This window comes from Camelina sativa, chromosome 7, assembly GCF_030686135.1.
Source record: "Camelina sativa cultivar CO46 ecotype springtype chromosome 7, ASM3068613v1".
NCBI classification, from domain to species: domain Eukaryota; kingdom Viridiplantae; phylum Streptophyta; class Magnoliopsida; order Brassicales; family Brassicaceae; genus Camelina; species Camelina sativa.
Genome location: NC_141886.1, coordinates 25,957,048 through 25,977,840, shown reverse-complemented (window position 1 = coordinate 25,977,840; position 20,793 = coordinate 25,957,048). Strand labels below are relative to the sequence as shown.

The 20,793-nt window shown below is 36.4% G+C and overlaps 6 protein-coding genes and 1 pseudogene across 13 annotated transcripts; 3 read left to right on the top strand and 4 right to left on the bottom strand.

Moving 5' to 3' along the window:
• Window positions 1–1,681: 1,681 nt before the first annotated feature.
• LOC104702290 (cytokinin dehydrogenase 5) lies at window positions 1,682–5,099 on the top strand. Its single transcript, XM_010418130.3, has 5 exons — window positions 1,682–2,622; window positions 2,705–2,832; window positions 2,967–3,233; window positions 3,788–4,050; window positions 4,507–5,099. The coding sequence occupies exons 1-5, from the start codon at window positions 2,043–2,045 to the stop codon at window positions 4,865–4,867; spliced, it is 1,599 nt and encodes a 532-aa protein (XP_010416432.2). The 5' UTR covers window positions 1,682–2,042; the 3' UTR covers window positions 4,868–5,099.
• Window positions 4,096–6,922, bottom strand: LOC104702291 (putative ubiquitin-conjugating enzyme E2 16). 6 transcript variants are annotated; one of them, XR_015562369.1, is made up of 7 exons: window positions 6,613–6,922; window positions 6,410–6,513; window positions 6,203–6,305; window positions 5,891–5,954; window positions 5,299–5,402; window positions 5,080–5,266; window positions 4,096–4,930 (listed from the first exon to the last, which is right to left on the bottom strand). XR_015562369.1 is itself a non-coding variant. In XM_010418132.3 (7 exons), the coding sequence occupies exons 1-6, from the start codon at window positions 6,640–6,642 to the stop codon at window positions 5,130–5,132; spliced, it is 486 nt and encodes a 161-aa protein (XP_010416434.1). In that variant the 5' UTR covers window positions 6,643–6,922; the 3' UTR covers window positions 4,096–4,930; window positions 5,106–5,129. The 6 variants fall into 6 exon arrangements, 3 of the variants coding, with proteins under 3 accessions (XP_010416434.1, XP_087315431.1, XP_010416433.1); XR_753968.3 differs by having other exon boundaries at window positions 5,080–5,225; window positions 5,314–5,402; XM_010418132.3 differs by having other exon boundaries at window positions 5,106–5,225; window positions 5,314–5,402.
• A 2,084-nt stretch (window positions 6,923–9,006) lies between these two features.
• LOC104702285 (BEL1-like homeodomain protein 11) lies at window positions 9,007–10,860 on the top strand. Its single transcript, XM_010418123.2, has 4 exons — window positions 9,007–9,522; window positions 9,883–10,268; window positions 10,354–10,414; window positions 10,511–10,860. The coding sequence occupies exons 1-4, from the start codon at window positions 9,223–9,225 to the stop codon at window positions 10,637–10,639; spliced, it is 876 nt and encodes a 291-aa protein (XP_010416425.1). The 5' UTR covers window positions 9,007–9,222; the 3' UTR covers window positions 10,640–10,860.
• LOC104702286 (26S proteasome regulatory subunit S10B homolog B-like) lies at window positions 10,755–12,484 on the bottom strand. Its single transcript, XM_019227136.2, has 8 exons — window positions 12,364–12,484; window positions 11,973–12,271; window positions 11,798–11,884; window positions 11,631–11,717; window positions 11,409–11,537; window positions 11,118–11,309; window positions 10,920–11,024; window positions 10,755–10,829 (listed from the first exon to the last, which is right to left on the bottom strand). Exons 1-8 carry the CDS (start codon window positions 12,482–12,484, stop codon window positions 10,755–10,757), a joined length of 1,095 nt encoding a protein of 364 aa, XP_019082681.2.
• Window positions 12,485–12,998: 514 nt separating this feature from the next.
• Window positions 12,999–13,688, top strand: LOC104704899 (BEL1-like homeodomain protein 11 pseudogene; annotated as a pseudogene).
• LOC104702288 (26S proteasome regulatory subunit S10B homolog B-like) lies at window positions 13,569–16,583 on the bottom strand. Its single transcript, XM_010418126.3, has 9 exons — window positions 15,627–16,583; window positions 15,406–15,528; window positions 15,011–15,312; window positions 14,844–14,933; window positions 14,674–14,760; window positions 14,437–14,577; window positions 14,137–14,328; window positions 13,941–14,039; window positions 13,569–13,850 (listed from the first exon to the last, which is right to left on the bottom strand). Exons 1-9 carry the CDS (start codon window positions 15,730–15,732, stop codon window positions 13,791–13,793), a joined length of 1,200 nt encoding a protein of 399 aa, XP_010416428.1. The 5' UTR covers window positions 15,733–16,583; the 3' UTR covers window positions 13,569–13,790.
• LOC104702289 (uncharacterized) lies at window positions 16,040–18,344 on the bottom strand. 3 transcript variants are annotated; one of them, XM_087457057.1, is made up of 6 exons: window positions 17,854–18,265; window positions 17,618–17,760; window positions 17,337–17,450; window positions 17,179–17,242; window positions 16,933–17,087; window positions 16,040–16,814 (listed from the first exon to the last, which is right to left on the bottom strand). In XM_087457057.1, the coding sequence occupies exons 3-6, from the start codon at window positions 17,365–17,367 to the stop codon at window positions 16,231–16,233; spliced, it is 834 nt and encodes a 277-aa protein (XP_087313183.1). In that variant the 5' UTR covers window positions 17,368–17,450; window positions 17,618–17,760; window positions 17,854–18,265; the 3' UTR covers window positions 16,040–16,230. The 3 variants fall into 3 exon arrangements, with proteins under 3 accessions (XP_087313183.1, XP_010416429.1, XP_087313182.1); XM_010418127.3 differs by having other exon boundaries at window positions 17,179–17,450; window positions 17,854–18,344; XM_087457056.1 differs by having other exon boundaries at window positions 16,970–17,087; window positions 17,179–17,450; window positions 17,854–18,326.
• Window positions 18,345–20,793: the final 2,449 nt, after the last annotated feature.

Here is a 20,793-nt window from a genome sequence, read left to right as displayed (position 1 = left end):
TTAAACCAATTTTGACTTCACCTACTATATATAGAGAATCATATCTTTATAAAGTACTAAACAAATAGATTTTTATGATTTGAGAAATTGCCAAAAAAAAAAAATGTAAAAATAATAATCATCTCGATGGAAGCCAAACAGAGGATCTACCGACTGCAAAGTACTGCACAAGAAGAATCTATCTATCTTCTCTTTCTTTTTTTTAATATCGTATAGTTTTTATTTTCTCGTTATATTTTTTTTTATCAACAAAATATCAACTCAGATGAGTTAATGCAAAAAAAATTGTTTACAAACAAACATAATGCAGAGAGGTACGCGCTTGACATACCAAAGAATCCGCACTAACATTAGCATTTCTTAAAATTAAAGATAAAGAAAAATATGAAAATTCTTCCCTATCAATCTTGATATCTTCCAGGTACGTCGTGAAGGCTGGCCAGTCAGAAGGAGAAGACACCATCTTCACCAAATCGGAACAGTCCGTATAGAAAACCATGTCTCGGAAGTTATGACTAATCATACACCGCATCATCCAAAGAAAAGCTTCAGCTTCGACATATAATGGTGATAAACTTCGACGAAAATTCCTAGCGCCCATCAGCGGTGATATAACCTGAAGCGAGGTACAACACCATCCAGCACCTGCAAATTGGTCTCCTGCTTTCTAGAAACCATCTATAAAACAAACCCAAAAAACAAGTGGGAGTGAAATAGTACCCGATAAACCTAGAGGGATAGGATGAGAGATGTTCTCATCATATTTTCGTTTATTTATTTTTGTGTTTTGATAATCTAATTAACTCTTTTCTTTTTCTATTTTGGTTTTGTGATATTTATTTCCCTTATCATTTATTTACCGTGTGGTTGTGGCACAGTGACCACGTGAACGAGAGAACTACTTCATCTCAGGAGAGAACAGGGCCCACTATGATTCTCCGTATCCAAACCATGGACCCCACTGTTTTCACTACACACGTGTGACCTCATCCTCTCCCACGTGAATATCCCACGTGGCGTTCTTATGTTTCGCCTCTCCCCCATATCTCTCGGCCAGTCTCCCCCATGCCATGACCTCTATCCCATCCTCTTCTTCTTTTTTTTTTTTTTTTTTTTTTCTCGTTAATTTCAGTTATATAGTTACATTTTTTTGCTAATGTTAAGAGATGAGAACTATCAAAGATTCACAATTTCACACTAACTATCATAAAACGTTTGGGACCAATCGAAATGTATTGTTGAATTGTCTAGTGCTTGTTCTTCATTACTCTAGAGGTAGAGGTAGACAACTAAATTTTCATAAGTCAATTGTCAAATCAGTTGTATTTAGGTTGAACACTGATATAACACGTTTTTTCATAACCATGTTATCAAATTGGTTGGGTTTTTTGCATCTTGACACTGCCAACTTTTAAATTAGTCAAATCCTTTACGTAGTCGGTCTACGATGTCTTGCTCAAACAAAATTATACATACGTGTGTACATATACAGTATAGCTAACGATCAAAACTGACGGAAAAAAAAAAGAGAAAGGTTAATAATATAAACAGTGAGTGACACGTAGATATCACACGGTGCTTTTGTTGATTTTTGTGTAAAGGTGAACTTGTTAATAAGAATATGACGTGATCTTTTCTGGTACAACTCTTTGTCCTATAAATAAGAGAACTCTTGTCTTCGTATTCTCGACACACACATATAAACAGCATAAACTCGTTAGCTTTGTACGAAAATTATATTAAAAACACTCGTTATATATTCTTTATAATAATAATATATTAAAGTTTCACTCAAACCGAAAAAAATAAAAGAGAGAGAATCTGTGCATGTTGCTCAGAAAATCTTCAAAACGTAATCTGGGCTTACGTTAGCTCTCACGAACCCCCAAGGATCTCCCTATTTATGTTTTTTCATTTCCCCATAAAAATTTTCATTATCTGAACCAAAAAAAAACATTATTAGAATATCTTCTTTTCTTCTATATATTCTTCTTCCTCGATCTTGATTCTTGTTTCTTGACTATTCTTTGATAAGTCGTGAAATGACGTCAATCTTTCTCCTCATGACGGTCGCTATATCTCAACTGATCATAGCCGTTGGTCCGAGTGAGCTCCTCCGCATCGGAGCCATCGATGTCGACGGATATTTCAGCGTCCACCCTACCGAGTTAGCCTCTGTTTCGTCGGACTTCGGTATGCTAAAGTCGCCCGAAGAGCCATTAGCCGTGCTTCATCCATCCTCGGCCGAAGACGTGGCACGACTCGTCAGAACAGCTTACGGTTCAGCCACCGCGTTTCCGGTCTCAGCTCGAGGTCACGGCCATTCTATAAACGGGCAAGCAGTAGCGGGGAGGAACGGTGTGGTGGTTGAGATGAATCACGGCGTAACCGGGACGCCGGAGCCACTCATCCGACCGGATGAAATGTATGTGGACGTTTGGGGTGGAGAGTTATGGGTCGATGTGTTGAGGAAAACGGTTGAATATGGGTTAGCACCAAAATCTTGGACTGATTACTTATACCTCACCGTAGGAGGTACACTCTCCAATGCAGGAATCAGTGGTCAAGCTTTTCACCATGGTCCACAGATTAGTAACGTCCTTGAGATGGACGTTGTAACTGGTTAGTGTTAAAACATTCAAATTCAAATAATAAAATGATTTTATTTGAAGTTTAAATAACAAAAAGTTGAAATGAAAAATAGGGAAAGGAGAGGTGATGAGATGCTCAGAAGAAGAGAACACAAAGCTATTCCATGGAGTTCTTGGTGGGTTAGGTCAACTTGGGATCATTACACGAGCACGAATCTCTCTCGAACCTGCTCCCCAAAGGGTAAATTTCTTTATGATAGAAATCAAAAATCCCGGGCGGGTCTTTTAATATTTTACCTTTTTACTGTTGATGCCAATATGTTTTCTAAAAATTATTTTAAGATACTAAAACCCTAAAATATATTATGATGACAGGTAAGATGGATAAGGGTATTGTATTCGAGCTTTGAGGTGTTTACAGAGGACCAAGAGTACTTAATATCGATGCATGGTCAATTAAAGTTTGATTACGTGGAAGGTTTTGTGATTGTGGACGAAGGTCTCGTGAACAATTGGAGATCCTCTTTCTTCTCTCCACGTAACCCCGTCAAGATCTCGTCCGTTAGTTCGAACGGATCCGTTTTGTATTGCCTAGAGATCACCAAGAACTACCACGACTCCGACTCCGAAACCGTCGATCAGGTCACTTTCATTATTCACTTTGATAAAGAGATATTTTCTTTTTTATATTTGATGACTATCTGGAAGGATTTAACGCTATGCGATTATTGGGAAATCATTATGAAAGTTAATTTAGTTTATATGATCAAAAGTAGTGTCCATAGTATTTTTGTTGTGTTTACACTTTATTATAATTTAAATTTGGAAGAGGACATGAAGAAGAAGCCAGCGAGGATCTACAGAGATCTAGCTTTTCCACCTGAACTTAATAATACACATTAAAATATTCTTCTTCTTCTTCTGATGTTTTAGTTTATCACTAGCGAATTAATCATGGTTACTAATTAAGTAGTGGACAAGGTCATGGACCACTCACCAAATAATGATTCCTCTTTCTCTAAGTTAACTTTTTTTAAAGACCAACTCTACTGGAATCTTCACTTATCTTTTGTTTTGGTAGGCTTTAATAGCAAAACAGCTTTTCTTAATTTTCCCCGTAAACTTTATTTTCCTATTCCGGATTAAGTATATTATATAAACGTGGATTTTCTTTTTTCTTTTTCTCTTTCTTACAGGAAGTAGAGATTCTGATGAAGAAATTGAATTTCATACCGACATCAGTATTTACGACAGATTTGCAGTATGTGGATTTTCTGGACCGGGTACACAAGGCGGAGTTGAAGCTCCGGTCCAAGAATTTGTGGGAGGTTCCACACCCATGGCTCAACCTCTTCGTACCAAAATCAAGAATCTCTGACTTCGACAAAGGCGTTTTCAAGGGCATTTTGGGGAATAAAACAAGTGGCCCTATCCTTATCTACCCCATGAACAAAGACAAGTAAGTCTTAGCATAACCGTTGATTACTACTTCTAAACTCTGTCGTTAGGAAAAAAGAATGAAACGAGTATTGCATGCATGCAAAGTTACACTTGTGGGGAATGATTAGTGGTCCAATAATAAAAAAGTTTGTCAAAACTGAAAAAAAACTCGACACGTGGTACATGGGATTGTCCGAAAAACGTTGTCCACATGTGCATCGAACCAGCTAAGATTGACAATAACGCCTCGTCGGCTCGTCTTTCTCTTTTGTTCGTTTTTGTTTTTACGACCAAATCCGACGGTCCACATTAGGTTTTGTCTGTTTTTTTTAAGTTCCTAGAACTCATGGTGGGTGGGTCCCGATCGGATTCTCCTAAACCAAACCGATCTCAACGAACCCTCCACACATCATTTATTAATTGTATATAGATATTGTCGTTACTGACGTGGCTTTATTTGATTGTTATTTGCCAGATGGGACGAGAGGAGCTCAGCCGTGACGCCGGATGAGGAAGTTTTCTATCTGGTGGCTCTATTGAGGTCAGCTTTAACGGACGGTGAGGAGACTCAGAAGCTAGAGTATCTGAAAGACCAGAACAGGCGGATCTTGGAGTTCTGCGAACTAGCTAAGATCAATGTAAAGCAGTACCTTCCTCACCACGCAACACAGGAAGAGTGGGTGGCTCATTTTGGGGACAAGTGGGATCGGTTCAGAAGCCTCAAAGCTGAGTTCGATCCGCGACATATACTTGCTACTGGTCAGAGAATCTTTCAAAACCCATCTTTGTCTTTGTTTCCTCCATCGTCTCCTTCTTCGTCAGCGGCTTCATGGTGACAGAACCAAAACCAGAAGAAAGTAGTAGTTGAGAAAATATTCTTCCTGATGTATATATATGACCTAGTAGAGAAGCATCAGAGAGATTAGGTTGGGGCTTTTGTTAGTAGGGCTTTTAAAATTAGCGTAGAAGATTCAAATTAGTCAAATTTTATTGTGTTGTTCTTTCTTGGACAGCTTAAACCCGGTTAAATTAAAAATAGACAACAAACCTCGAGACTGTTTCGGATTATTTTACATTTTTTAATGGTCGAACGAGGTTTTATACTTTATCGTCGTGGAACCACCATCGGGTCTCCTTTGGAGATCTTCCGTTCTTACAGTTCTTCACATAGCGGTCATTGTCGGTTGGTCGTTGCTGCAACAAAAAACAAAGCAAGCGAGAGGAAGGTTCAGCTTTGTGGAAGAACAAAGAGAGTATGGTTCAGCTTAAGAGCTGTGCGTACCTTTTCAGTTGAGCTTGACAGCATGGAGAGGATACTGATGCAGATGGAACTCACCGTCATGGCTGGAGACCAAGAATCATACAATATATCTGCAAATTGATACACAACATTAGATGCTTCTTTAGGGTAACCTATGTTTAAGATTGTGCTATTGAATTGAGTCTGAAGTATTCTGACCAATAAAATGCAGGAAACAGGCCAAATGTTTTCAGTCAATATGTACATTTTTTCTCAACACTGATCTTAAGAATACGAGTGCATCAGATATACAAGACTCCAAATCAGTTCCATAGAAGATCATATAATGCATAAATAGCTCTTCTATGTTTATCACTAGGATAGCCTAATATCCAAATATGTCTTGTTACTACCAACATAAGAGAGTAGAGATGCCTAATTGCATATGACAAGGATCAAATTTATGGAAGCTAAATAACTAATAATCATCATTGACATCTCCCATCAAGCCAAGTAGAGCCATTAGAATTTCTGATTTAGAAATCTACCAACACAGGCGAGAAAATAACCAAAACAGCCAAAGAGAGTATCATAAAACAGAGGATATATACTGACATACCTAAACAAATATGCCCGTTGCTGTAAATGTGAGGATGCATAGGTGCTGGATGAAGAAAAATCACCTGCACAAATGAATGAACATTATAAATAAAGAAGTTAATACTCAAGTCAACTCGAAAGAGCTCAAGACATTTCATAAGAAAGCAGTGACCAGATATCAGAGATTCCAAAATCGATCATCATCAAGCACTAATGTGAAATCAAATGAAGTAAGTAAATGCAGTTGTGCTTACAATTTCAAAACTTAGTCAAGAGATCTTCATTACACTGGTTACACTAACATAGAAACAGAGGAGAGATATACACTCACTTGTGGTGATTCCATTGGATAGTGTTCAGGAAAATCAACTTGAAGCTGATAGGTATCGTTGGCGTACAGAGTACCTGGAGCACCAATAACTTCAATTATCCATCTGCAAGAACCCATGAATTTTTCACATCAACAAAGTTGCTAAAATCGTATGATTCACACAACACGAATAAAGTATATAACCTAGAAGTAAGTACCCAAAATTACCTCTGGAGATTATCAGTGACCTTGTGTTTGAAGCCAGTGGGTGGATTCATCTGCCATTCAACAAGCTCTTTCTGAAGTCTATTAGTCGCGATCTTGCTCAGAGCCTACACACACAAAGTTTCCCAAAACAGAAAGTCAAAAACCCTAATTCCAAAACCAAAGTCATATAAACAGAGCAACTGAGAGAGAGAGAGAGACAGAACCTTGCGAGAAGGAGCACCGGAACTAGTCATACTGCCTTCTAAGAGATGGAGACAGAGACAAAAGAGAGATCCCCCTTGGAGAAGAAGAAGAAGAAGAAGAAGAAGAAGAAGAAGCGACGAAGGAAGGATCGTAGTAGATCGGAGGGTTCAGATTTGTGGGGTCTTATTCTGTCTGATTGAAGAAGAGATCTTAATGATCAGATTTTTTTTTTTGAGACGGTGGAGATGATGACACGTGTAGTATCCTGCGGTTTTTTAGATCCACGACCGTTTCGTACTTTGGTGTATCTGTGTCAGTGATATGCAGCACAAACAAAGCCAGGATCCCCTGGATTTTTGCTGCTGCGTTATGAAACGGTCCAAGCGGTACAATCGTAACATTAATTCCACGTTCTGCGTGCGTTTCCATTATCACCCATTTTTATTATATTTTTCACTGATAACAAATTTTAATCACAATATTATTATTTAAACAATTTTTTAATACTACTTTCAAATTGTGCATTAATATACCGATGAGAATAGTGTATAATCAGTTGTAAAAATCGATTTAAATTCCGTTTTGTCAAAAAAAAAGTTTCCAATTTTTTTCATTTTCTTTTATACAATTTAATTTAATAAAAAATAGCTCAACTGCAAAAATAGCTTATTTCTTGATTTATTCGAGACCAAATACAAAACGAAACCAAAGTGATAATAATGAAATCAACACCAAATCAACCATACTGTTAATTGTATATTTTTATTAAACGTTCATGACATTTACATTTTTCTTTTAAATGCCAAAAATATCAACACAACTAGTTTCCAAATAAATTTCATATAATTTTTCCACCTCGCATGTCGTCCTGCTACCGTCTACTAACGATATTTTTAACATCAATAATACAAGCGCGCTAAAATATGATTTTATTAGCTTACGTCTTTTAACCTTCAAATGTATGCAAACTCTTATGTTAACCAAAATAAATTAATGATAGCAGTTTGTAATATAATGGAAGCTATGAATAGGTCAAAAGTCGAAGACTCGAAGGCCATTGGATGTGTTGTAGCAACTCGCAAAGTAGCAAGTAGATGTGAAACTAAGAAAAGCCAAAGCAATGTCTTCGAGATCTTTGCAGCGTCTTTTCAACATCTACGAGTTGTCCTAATTCGCAGCTACTATCAACGAAATACACATACTACTCTTTAAAGTTTTTCATGCTCCTTTGCCTTTATTGTTCTGAGTTTAGATTCAGACGCAGACAAAATCTCTGGACTTCCAATAAATAATAGCAATCATGAACCAGCTTCTCCCTTTTTTTTTTGCATCGCCATTAATACGGTAAAACTCTCAATCTCATGAAGATTTTGAACTAACTCCAATATTTTGTTGTCAACTTTTAATTCCATTCTTAAAATTTGAAGAATTGTGGAGTTTGTATTTACTTTGGTAGAAAAAAATTGTGGAAATGTGAAATCAGAGTTAGTTCCCTAAGCCCTAATGATAATCATCATTGACTCCACAAACAACTCTCAAGTTTTCTCTACAACAGTATATAGTTTACCCATTTTGATTATTATGTATACAATCTGGATTGTAGAAATATAATATAACTTAATTAATAATAATAATAAAAAAAAGCAAATAGTAGATAGAATTTGCATGTTAATTATATTATACTTCCTTCAACATTTTGAAATATAATTCTTACAAAATTAAAAAGAAAAGTTAAAGAGAAGTTAATACTTGTTGTTTGCATATGTGTGTCTTTTCCTCTTTTTTGGGTTTTGAACTTCCCAACAAAGTTAGAAGCTCAAAAAGGGATTGTGGATGCTGAAACAAGATAAGAAGAAGCATTTATGCAAAAGTCTGTTGTTTGTTTGGTGCTCAGAGGAGAGGGACCATATATATCCCTTTTCTTCTTCTTTTTTTTGACAAGGATATACAAAACCAAATTCTTTTGGACAGGTGTGTTACCTTAATTGTTTTTATTTATTTGCCATTATTTTAAATACTAAGTGCTATTAGTAGGTGGAGGTGTAGGTAACTATGCATAGTGCTTTTGCTGCAGGATGCAGCATTGGCACTTCTTACTCTCTCTAGGTGCTTCGTGATTTCAAAATCTTCAGTGCTTTTCTTTAACACAATAATTGTTTCTAAACTTGGCTTTGACCATGGATTACCTCTAATAGTGTTTTTTTAACGTCAAAGAGTTTTTATGGGTTGCCACAAAAATATAGTTTACGAGGGGTCTAATCGAATAATGGTCTACCTCAGTGAACTCCACAGATTTCAACAAACAATTTCTTCATATTTCAAATTTGATAATTTATAAAAGCAATAAGTCCACCGAATATATCATGTTACTCAATTATCAAAAAATGAAGAAAACAAAATATAATGCTATTCGTTGAATTTTTAGAGGCATTCTGGTTTATACTGGTAACTAGCATTGGCCTAGTATTTATGGGTTTCAAAAGCTAGCTTCGCTACAAGTCAACTTCCAATTTTTAATATAAAATATATTATGAAATTATGAATAATATATATATTGATTGCTTCTTGGTTACTTATTTTATGTATGTGGAGCAAAAAGAGTAAACAGAACATCTCCAAGTTGAAAGAAGATGGAGGAGTTTAGGGTGAGGGTGAGACATGAGTGTTCATCTCTGCGTGGTACTTTGTTGGATTCAAGATATGCCAAGGCAGTGCAGTGCCTTGTAGAAGAAGTAATCGATATAGGTGGTAGAGATGTTGAGCTTTGCAACGACATACTAATCCAACAGCTGTTTCCAGGAAGGAAAAGATCCGGTTTTAAGTTGTCTTCAGAAATCAAATCCGAACTTTGCAGTTCAGGTTTCATGTCTTTGCCTGAGAATCATGAGATTCATATCAAAATCACCAAGCTTCTCAGTTTATTGCAACAGGTCAGTCACTCTAATCTTCCAAACAACTTTGAAAATAGTCTAAATTGGTTTATATATGTTTAATTTAACAAAGCAGTGTATACTCTTAAACCATGAACTCCAGAACTTACAGTCTAATAAGTAAATCTAAGGTTTGAAGACTAAACCTTAAACCCAAAAATTCTAAAACCTAAAGCATAAACCCTTAAATTTTGATCAAAAAATCTAAACCAAAAATGGTATGTTTCTTTAAGATGCATATAGTTAGTATTATTATTTTTTTGAATTAAGATGTTTTAAGATTGGTTTCCTAAATGTCCCATAATTATTTCCTCTGTTTTTGTTGTAACATTATTTTGGTTAACTCCGGTTTATGGACAGGTAGAAGAAAGATTTGACATGTACTGCAATCAATTGGAGCAAGTGATTGCAGCATTTGAGGAAATAGCAGGAGAAGGATCATCCAAAGTATACACCGGTTTAGCTCTTCAAGCCATGACTCGACATTTCGGTAGTCTAGAAGAAGCAATAATCTCTCAGCTCAACTCTGTTCGTCGGAGATTCATCAATTCTCATCAAGATGTTCCCAAGATCATCAGCTCTGGCTTATCACAGCTCAGCTTGTTCGATGGGAACACTTCATCATCACTTCGGCGTCTTGGTTTGGTTCAAGGACCACAAAGACATGCTTGGAAACCCATCAGAGGCTTGCCTGAGACTTCCGTTGCTATTCTCCGAGCTTGGCTCTTTCAACATTTCTTGCATCCGTAAGTTTTCTTGTTGCTTAAGTTACTAATAGTGGGTCGAAGTAAATGTTGGAGAAGTAATATTTAATTGTTGTAATGTTAACAGTTATCCGAATGAAGCAGAGAAGCTGGTGTTGGCGTCTCAAACAGGGCTTTCCAAGAACCAAGTACACTCCTCTGGATCTGATCTTCCTTTTAATTTTTTTTGGTATCATCCTGATTCTGATCGAGGTCATTTTTGTTGTTGTTGATGATGATCAAAGGTATCGAACTGGTTTATAAATGCTCGAGTACGACTCTGGAAACCGATGATAGAAGAGATGTATAGAGAGGAATTTGGAGATTCCTCAGATGAATCCATGCAAAGAGAAGCTAATGATGATTCAAACTGACTGAAACCATAGAAAAACAGAACAAAGGTTCTCAGTCTAATTCGATCTGTGCTTCTTTCTTTGATGAATTCTTCAGTCATTTTTATCTCTTTCTTCTGTATGTTTTTCTATCTTTTTATTCTTCCCCAAAATCAGCAACAGTAATGTGCCTGGATTCAAGTTTCTTTGCTTCGCCTAGTTTTGTTACAGCCTGACAAAAAAAAGTGTTTTAGTTATGATCATAAGATGGGAAAGATTGCAACACATTATCAAAGATCACAATAAGCAGAAGCTTAGTAACCTTGATGAAATCATTCGGGACAACGTAATCGCGCTCTGCACGTAGAGCTAACATCCCTGCTTCAGTACATATGTTACGCATATCTGCTCCATTGGCATTGAATCCCTACAAAAGAAAATTTACCAAAAAAATAGGTTATGTTCTGTTTTGCACTTTTGCTTTACACAAACACAAGTCATGAATGTAAGTGTGACAAACCTCAGATAATTTCACAATCTTATCGTAATCAATTTCTCCACGTTTAGTTATAGCAGAAGCATGAATCTTGAGTATTCTCATTCTAGAATCTCCATTAGGCAAAGGAACCTCTATCTTCTTATCGATTCTACCAGGTCGAAGAAGTGCAGGGTCAAGAACATCAGCTCTGTTTGTTGCCATTATTACTTTCACCTAACAAAAGCCATGATTAATTCATACATGATTTTTTTGCTGCGCATGCATTTTAAAACTACAAAGATGCAAGAAAAAAGAAGAGACAGAGACACACACTTTATCAAGTTCATCAAATCCATCAAGTTGAGAAAGAAGCTCAATGAGAACACTAGTTTTTGCTCCTCCTTCTCTGGAGCCACGACGTCTACCAATAGCATCAATCTCATCCATAAAGATGATACAAGGCTTTTAACCAGAAGAAAAGAACACAGCTTATATCATACGTAAGTATAACAAAAAATTTCACAACTAGTATAAAGCAAAAAAATGAGAACTTACTTGATGATCACGAGCATATCTAAACATCTCTCTTACTAACAATGAACTATCTCCCGAATATTTGCTTACAAGCGCGCTAGAAACAACCTACAAGGAAACCAAACTATCCTAAATGTTGGTATAAGCTAAGGAAAAAAAACTAGCATTGTATATGAACTCGATCTTACCGTCAGAAAAGTTGAATCCATGTTGCTAGCTATGGCTTTAGCTAACAATGTCTTTCCAGTTCCAGGAGGTCCATATAGAAGTACTCCCTATTAACATAACTCAACACAGTAAATCTTTTTTTTTTTTTTTTTTTTTTTGCGGAATCGAAATCAAAACAACAAAATCAATCCAAACCTTGGGAAGCTTTACACCAACTCGTTGAAAGAGTTCAGGATTTGTGAGAGGAAGTTCAACGTAATCTCTAAGATCTCTGATTTGTTTGGATAAACCACCAAGATCTGAGTAGCTAACATCTCCACGGTCTCGATGCACCATATTATAAACCAATGGGTTAACCATAGGAGGGAGAATTCTCATAATCGTCAATGATTCTTTCTGATGAGTAACTCTGGTTCCAGAAACTAGCTTTGACTGATCCACTTTGTTACAGCACTTCACAATGTAACGACCTCCACCGTCTCCTTTCACAAGAACTGAAGATTGAATTTGTGAAAGTGAATGACTTGGGGAAGAAGAAAAAACAAAATCAAGAAAAAGTGAGAGAGAGAGAGAGAGAGTGGTTTACATCGTTCTTTGTCTAGAGATTTCACAATTTTTCCAACTCTTTCCGCACGAGTAGTGGTAAGGTATTTGAGATCGTGTTCAGTTTCTTGAAACCTTTTCTTGCGATCTTCCAATGTCGCCATCTCTAAATGAAGAAAGCAATGTGTCATCTCATGAATATTGTAAAACCCTAAAGCTTAGACATGTGTATGGCAAAAGAATTAGCTGAAAATTTAGGGTTTAGAAGGAATCTGGACCAAGATAGAGTAGTATTTGGCGTAACTTGCGAAGTTCGACCTTCGACTTGTACGTTTTAATGGCGTCGCATCTCCTCTCTAACTCTTCTTCTCTGTCTTCCATGGAAGCGAACCTACAAAGCTTTGAAGTACTAAGCAATGTTGAATACGCGAACGATTCTGAGAATTTATATGCTTTTGTTTTCTTTCTCTCTGCTAAACCAATGAAGAATCTGTTCTGTTTTATACTTCCCGTTTGATTTTTTTCACAACTGAAACATTCGTAACTTATACCTGTAAAACCCCGCTATTTTACGCATATTCTAGTTTTGCCCCCCCATACGTTTTGGTTTTCATCAGTTTAATCCTTAGATATGTACACTTTACTAATTCAGCAGCAAAGCTAATCTCAACTTGACATTTTGGTGGTCTTGAAGAAGCAATAATCTCTCAGCTCAAGTCTGTTCGTCGGAGATTCATCATCTCTCAACATCAAGATGTTCCCAAAATCATAAGCTCTGGCTTATCACAGCTCAGCTTGTTCGATGAGAACACTTCATCATCACTTCAGCGTCTTGGTTTGGTTCAAGGACCACAAAGACATGCTTGGAAACCCATTAGAGGCTTGCCTGAGAGTTCCGTTGCTATTCTCCGAGCTTGGCTCTTTCAACATTTCTTGCATCCGTCAGTTTTCTTGTTGTTTACGTAACTAACAGTGGATCGAAATAAATGTTGGAGAAATAATTTTTTGATTGTTGTAATGTAAACAGTTATCCGGATGAAGCAGAGAAGCTGGTGTTGGCGTCTCAAACAGGGCTTTCCAAGAACCAAGTACACTCCTTGTTGTTGATGAGCCATCTCATTCAGAATCAGGATGTATGTTGATGATACTTACAACATCAAGATCTTGCTTTTAAATTTTTGGTATCATCCTGATTCTGAATGAGGTCATTTTTTTTGTTGTTGTTGATGATGATCAAAGGTATCGAACTGGTTTATAAATGCTCGAGTTAGACTCTGGAAACCGATGATAGAAGAGACGTATAGAGAGGAATTTGGAGATTCCTCCGATGAATCCATGCAAAGAGAAGCTAATGATGATTCGAACTGACTGAAACCATAGAAAAACAGAACAAAGATTCTCAGTCTAATTCGATCTGTGCTTCTTTTTTGATAAATTTGTTTGTTTCTCTATCTTTATTCTTCCCCAAAATCAGCAATAGTACTGTGCACTGGATTCAAGTTTCTTCGCTTCGCCTAGTTTTGTTACAGCCTGACAAAAAAAAAGTGTTTTAGTTATGCTATAAAGGGGGAAAGATTGCAACAAGTGATCAAAGATCATAGTAAGAAGAAACACACTAACCTTGATGAAATCATTCGGGACAACGTAATCGCGCTCTGCACGTAGAGCTAACATCCCTGCTTCAGTACATAGGTTACGCATATCTGCTCCATTGAATCCCTGCAAAAGACACTTTTCCAAAAAAATAAGTTCTGTTTTGTTTTGCACTTTTGCTTTACACAAACACAAGTCATGTATAAATGTATGTGTGACAAACCTCAGATAATTTCACGATCTTATCGTAATCAATATCTCCATGTTTAGTTCTAGCAGAAGCATGAATCTTGAGTATTCTCATTCTAGAATTTCCATTAGGCAATGGAACCTCTATCTTCTTATCGATTCTACCAGGTCGAAGAAGTGCAGGGTCAAGAACATCAGCTCTGTTTGTTGCCATTATTACTTTTACCTAAATAAAACAAAAGCCATGATTCATAAACGAACTTATGCTAGTACTGATAAATCTATTGATTATAAAACTACAAAGGTCGTCCAAGAAGAAGAAGAAGAAGACAACCTTATCAAGTTCATTCAATCCATCAAGCTGAGAAAGAAGCTTCATGAGAACTCTGTCACATTCACTAGTTTTTACTCCTCCTTCTCTGGATCCACGACGTCTACCAATAGCATCAATCCCATCCATAAAGATGATGCAAGGCTTTAACCAGAAGAATTAATGAACACAGATCATCATACGTAAGTAATTAAAAAAAAAATCACAACATTATATTAAGCAAAAAAAATGAGAACTTACTTGATGATCACGAGCATATCTAAACATATCTCTCACTAACAATGAACTATCTTCCAAATCTTCGCTTACAAGCGCGCTAGAAACAACCTACAAAAAACCAATTTTTCCTAAACTTTGGTATAAGCTAAGGAAAAAAAAAACTAGCATTGTAAATATGAATGAACTCCAACCGTCAAAAAAGTTGAATCCATGTTGTTGCTAGCGATGGCTCTAGCTAACAATGTCTTTCCAGTTTCAGGAGGTCCATAAAGAAGTACTGCCTATTAACATAACTCAACCCAATAATTCTCTTCTTCTTTTTTAAAATCAAAACCAAAAGAACTAATCATATCCAAACCTTGGGAAGCTTTACACCAAGTCGTTGAAAAATTCCAGGATTTTTGAGAGGAAGTTCAATGTAATCTCGAAGATCACTGATTTGTTTGGATAAACCACCAAGATCTGAGTAGCTAACAGCATCTCCACGGTCTCGATGCACCATATTATAGACCAATGGATTAACCATAGGAGGGAGAATTCTCATTATCGTCAATGTCTTTTTCTCATGAGTAACTCTGGTTCCACAAACTAGCTTTGACTGATCCTCATCGCTGCAGCAGTTCACAACGTAACGACCTCCATCGTCTCCTTTCACAAGAACTGAAGATTGAATTTGTGAAAGTGAATGATTTGGAAAAAAAAAGAAAAAAAAGAAAAAAATCAAGAAAAAGTGAGAGAGAGAGAGAGATTTACATCGTTCTTTTTCTAGAGGTTTCACAACTTCTCCAACTCTTTCCGCACGAGTAGTCGTAAGATATCTGAGAATGTGTTCAGTTTCTTCAAACTCGTTCTTGGACTGTTTCAGTAGCATCATCGCTGAATCCAGAAAACAAGTGTCATGCATATCATAAAACCCTAAAGATCAGACATGTTTGGCTAAAAATCTAGCTGGAAAATTAGGGTTTAGAAGGAACCAAGATCGAGTGAACTTTGGTGTAACTTGCGCATGCGGAGCTTCAACACATACAGAGTAATGGCCCTGGATCTCCTCCTCTCTGACTCTTCTTCTCTGTCTTCCATGGAAGCGAACCTACAACAAAGCCTTGAAGTGCTAATCAAAAGGACCACCAAAAGGATACGAAACGATTCTGAGATTTTTTTTTGTGTTTTTCTTGTTCTCTGCTCAACAAACAATAAAGAATTTTGACAAAAAAAAAAAAAACAAACAATAAAGAATCTGTTATATATACTTCCCGTTTGATCTTTTCACAACTGAAACATTCGTAACTTATATCTATTAGAACCCGCTATTTTATACATATACTACTTTTGACCCCGTACGTTTTGGTTTTATCAGTTAATACCCTGGAGATGTACACTTGACTAATTCAGCAGCAAAGCTAATCTCAACTCGTATTCGTGATATCAAAAAACATTGTAGTTTAATTTCAGCAGCAAAACTAATCTCAACTCGTATACACAAAAGAAAAGAAAAAACAATGCGGTAGAATTGTATATTTCTATGAACAGAAAAAATAAGAGAGAGATCAAGAAACATTGTAGTTTACTGATCTCATCTCATCGTGAAGCATGAGCCTTTGCGTGTTGCAAGACTTCCCTAAGCACTGAAGCTATTCGATGTGACATATGATGTTCCAAGAACATCTCTTTTACTCTCTCATACCCATTTTTACCCATTGTTAACCTTAACTCAACTTGCATCGCCAATTTCACTATGTTCTTGGCAAGAGGTATCACGCCTTCTTTCCCTGCATTATGTAACAGACCGGTCGTCTCGTTCACTACAATCTCCATTGTACCTCCGGCTGCAGTACCAAGTACAGGTAGCTTAAAGGCCATGGCTTCGATTGTTATTCTCCCAAAGCATTCTCCTCTAGCTTGAGAATTCTGGACAAGAACGTCTATGGCTGCTATATACGGAGCTACGGTTAGAGTTTTGTTGACAAAGTGGACAAAGCTCTCAAGTTTCTTTTCTTGGACAAAGTTGCGTAGCTCAGTTTCGAACTTTGTCTGTCGGCTCATGTCGCTTCCTACTACTACTGCATGCATTGTTGGTACCTGAAGTTTCTTCTCTTTGATTGTCTGAAGACTTTCGTGGAAGGCTCGGAGAAACAGGTCCTGGCCTTTTCCTCGTGATACACCTGAAAATAATAACAAACTCAAGTAAATTTTTTGGTGACGCGTGAAGTCTTACTCCTTGTTAATAGATGATGCTCCTCAGGAAACTGAGAAGAAGAAAGACTTAAGATAATAGCATACTATTAATAATGCCAAAGAGTAAGTCTTCATTCCGTACTCCAAGAGATTCTCGGACGTGCTCACGGAGAACTCTTTTGGCAACACTATCTTCAGCTACTTCCATCAATTCCTTGCTATTTCCTAGGTGCACGACATAAGTTTTTGGCATTTTAATCCTGTATTCCAACAGCCATAGAACAGTGTTAAGCTACAAGAAGCAAAATATAAGTGAATCCAACTGAGTTTTCTGTATAGGACGAAACGGACCCTAGGCGAGCCTGAGTTCTGTTTTTCCAGTATTCAGCAGTTGCGTGAGAATCAATCATGGCCCCTGCAACAAAAGGGAGGTGTTTGACCAAATCTGGATTGAAATAGTGTCCTCTCATCTCATGAATCCACCAAAGGATCTTAGGTAGAACTTTTACAACATGTTCCTTGAGAACAGCATCCAGCCATTTCCCAGCTACAGCAGTATTTAAAACAATCAAATCAGCCTTCAGAGCTGTATCTATGGCTTTCTGACCCTTTGCAGAGATCACCTGGAGTCAAGAGAGTTTACGTCAAGACCAAAAACCTCCCCAAAGAACTTGGTCAATCAATAGTAAATGATACTCCTCTTCACTAAAGTTGCAAATTTCATGAGAAGAAGCTCAAGACAACATCTTTAAAATAAATTAAGCAGTCCAATGGTAGAAACTAAGAGAACCTGAACTCCTCGATCCAACATCTTGTGTTCAAGACTGTAGATAACTTCATCTGCTTCAAGTGGTTTCTGATTAGTGATCCAAACAACATCAGCACCAACTCCTCTTAACAAAAACGCCAATTCCATCAACAGCAAAGGTCCACCTTTTGTCACACAAACAAAACCAATCATCCCTTCAGAAAAAAAGTTGAAATTTTTCGAGAACCCAGATCAAAAAAGGAGAATCAAATCAGCACCTGAGAGTGATAACTCATGAGAAACTAACAAAACAAGCTTCGATTTCATGAAACCTAGAGGATTCGATTGAAACTTCGTGGCGCTGCTAACTTCACTCTTCTCCTTCATGAATTGGCCGCTTAAGCTACAGGATTCGAAGCTAGATCTCACGAGGACCACACCAACCGTTGATACAGATACAAACAGTAAAACCAACATTGCCCATCTCTTCCTTTGCATTGTGACCCAAACGCTCGTCGACGCTTTCGCCATTGTTTTTTTTCTTCTTCTCCGCTTAACTCACATCCCAGGGTTTTTAACAGTCTAGATCTTCGCAAATTCCTCGAAAAATCAAAGCTTTGAAATCAAAATAGAGACGAGAATGGGCACGAATTTGGATCTCTGCTGAGTAGACCTGTTTCAAACTCAGTTGATGATACTGAGAAGCAATTTTCTCTTTTAAGGTTTTGCACTCCGTGCCGTTTGATTGAACATCATCCCGTTTTGTTAAGCCTCTAGGCTATAAAGAGGTTTAACTTATGTGGACTTTAAACTCGCTAGTTGGACCAGAAGTTTCGCTAGACCATATTACTATGGCGGCAGAGCCGGCTCTGACATTTTAAGGGCTACAAGCTTAAACAAAAAAAAAAGGCCTAACTCATACAAATGAAAAAAGAAATTTATGTATTTTTGTAAATGTGGGAGTCGAACCCATTACCATTCTCTACTCCCCCTAACACTTAACCAGTAGAGCTACAAGAGATTCTTATCAAGAAAGGCCGAAATATTACTTATTATTTTCAGGGCCACAATCACAAGCTTCATTAGCTTGTGGCTTGGGCCGGCTCTGTATGGCGGTATGGCCTAATGGGATTTATTTAGAAAGGCAATTCGCAATTAGTTCCACTACCAACATAGAAACTCCACTTTAGTTTGTGTCCATTATTCATGAGGTTTAATATTATTATTTTCTGACTATGAAATCTCATGCACTGCAAAATTAATTATGTGCTACGTTGTTTTATGTATGTTTTGAAATTGTGTTTTCATCTGTTAACTATGGGATTCATTACTATTCATCGGTGAATATCCAACCATATACTACTATAACTATAAAGTATGAACTCTTACTTTGATGTCAATAGTCAGTTCGACTATTTATCTTTTTCCCCAAATTGCGATTATTTTTATAATTCTTAACTAAGGATATATTGATTATTATTAGCTGTCATAATGTAGGTGTACTAAATGAGGGAGAGAGCTTTCGTCCAAACCAAAGCTGTTGATTTCTTACTCGTCATTTTCCTCATTCAGCAATATCATCACTCATCGTGGATTCATTACCTTCTTCAAATTATATTACATCATAGTAATTGAATAGTATAAAACTCATCATAATTCGCTTTAGAATTTAGAAATCCACATTCATTAAACCTACAATTCTAGAAAGTTAAAAAATATTTGAACCTTTCATATATTTGGATTTACTCCCATATTACACACACCATTCGTTATTTTGCCAATTGTACAATAAAGAAAGAAAAAAAAATCCACTTATTAAACAAAATAAGTGAAGATAATCTGGTGTAACACATTGATTCTCATTGAAAGGTTTGTGTCGGCTGTTCCAATCTATAAACAAAACCAAGACTCAACCAGAAACAAAAAAAATAATAAAAGAATAAAACCAAAAATATACGAAAATTAAAACAAAATAGTAAAGAATAAACATTTATGAATAATGGACACAAATCCGTTAACGAACGTCGTCTACAAAACAAATTGGCGTCCAAGTCTTTTTGTTTTTTTGGCCACTTTCACCAACCTCGCGTCCGACACAGCTACCTTATTTATTTCAATTCTTCATCATTTTAATTCAAATTCTACTTTTTCTATTATTTATTACACAACCTCCATAGATCCTCTTGGGACAAGGAATCGACCCATCATAAAGCTTCCATTTTATTATTGTTTTATAAATAAAAACATACTACATTTTTTGGTTCATGAATAAATACATTTTTCCTCATGTCACATATATATATAATTACTTGATGATTCAAGAAGATATATGTTTATTGGGTTAGTCAAATTATTGGATTTTTCGTTACAAGGAAGGAAATTGGGTAGTCAGTAGTCACCAACTGGTTGTTAAGGGTCCTTTAATCCCTCAATTAAGCAATTGAGCATACACAAACACTTCTTCCTCAAAGCAACACTTCTGGCAAATCTAATTCTCTATGTCTAGGGGTGGTTTTGTAATTTTAGTAACTTCATTTTTAATATATTGGTTTTGTTGACATTTCTAGTTATATTTTAATTATATGTGAATCATGTAAGAAAATAGAAAATTCTGAATAAATGGGAGTTATTTTTAGTTTTCCTCTTTTGCACGTCACTTAATAAGAAATGTGTGCCCGATGTATTACGCGAACGATACACCGTATGCCTTATGATAAAACAGTAGGAGAGCACAAAATAATATGTTTATTTGTTGATTGATTTTAATTAATGTATTTAGAGAGAAAAATTTATCGTTATGTCTTATGACAATATAACAATTATACTTCATAGATTAGTTATGAAGTATCATATTCTCTCACGTACGTAACACATGTTTCTCGTTCGCTTATAGCCAGGGATCCCTACCGCAATCATGTAAGAAGAAATAAAAACATATGTTTGGTTCATGACTAACCCATGATTTTTATCGCACAACCACAACTAATTTGAGATGAATTAATCTATCAGGGCTTTTGGTGGACAAATTTAATAGTAAAACAACTCGAACGGTTGCTTGAATTTGTTTCCAAGCTAGTATTAAACTTCACAAAAAAAAAAAAAACATAGAATACGAAAAACTCAACTCTTGTTTATATTATTAAATGATACTATATTCTTTTATATATATATATATAAGCACCAAGTCAAGTCAATGACAACACAGTATTCGTTCTGGT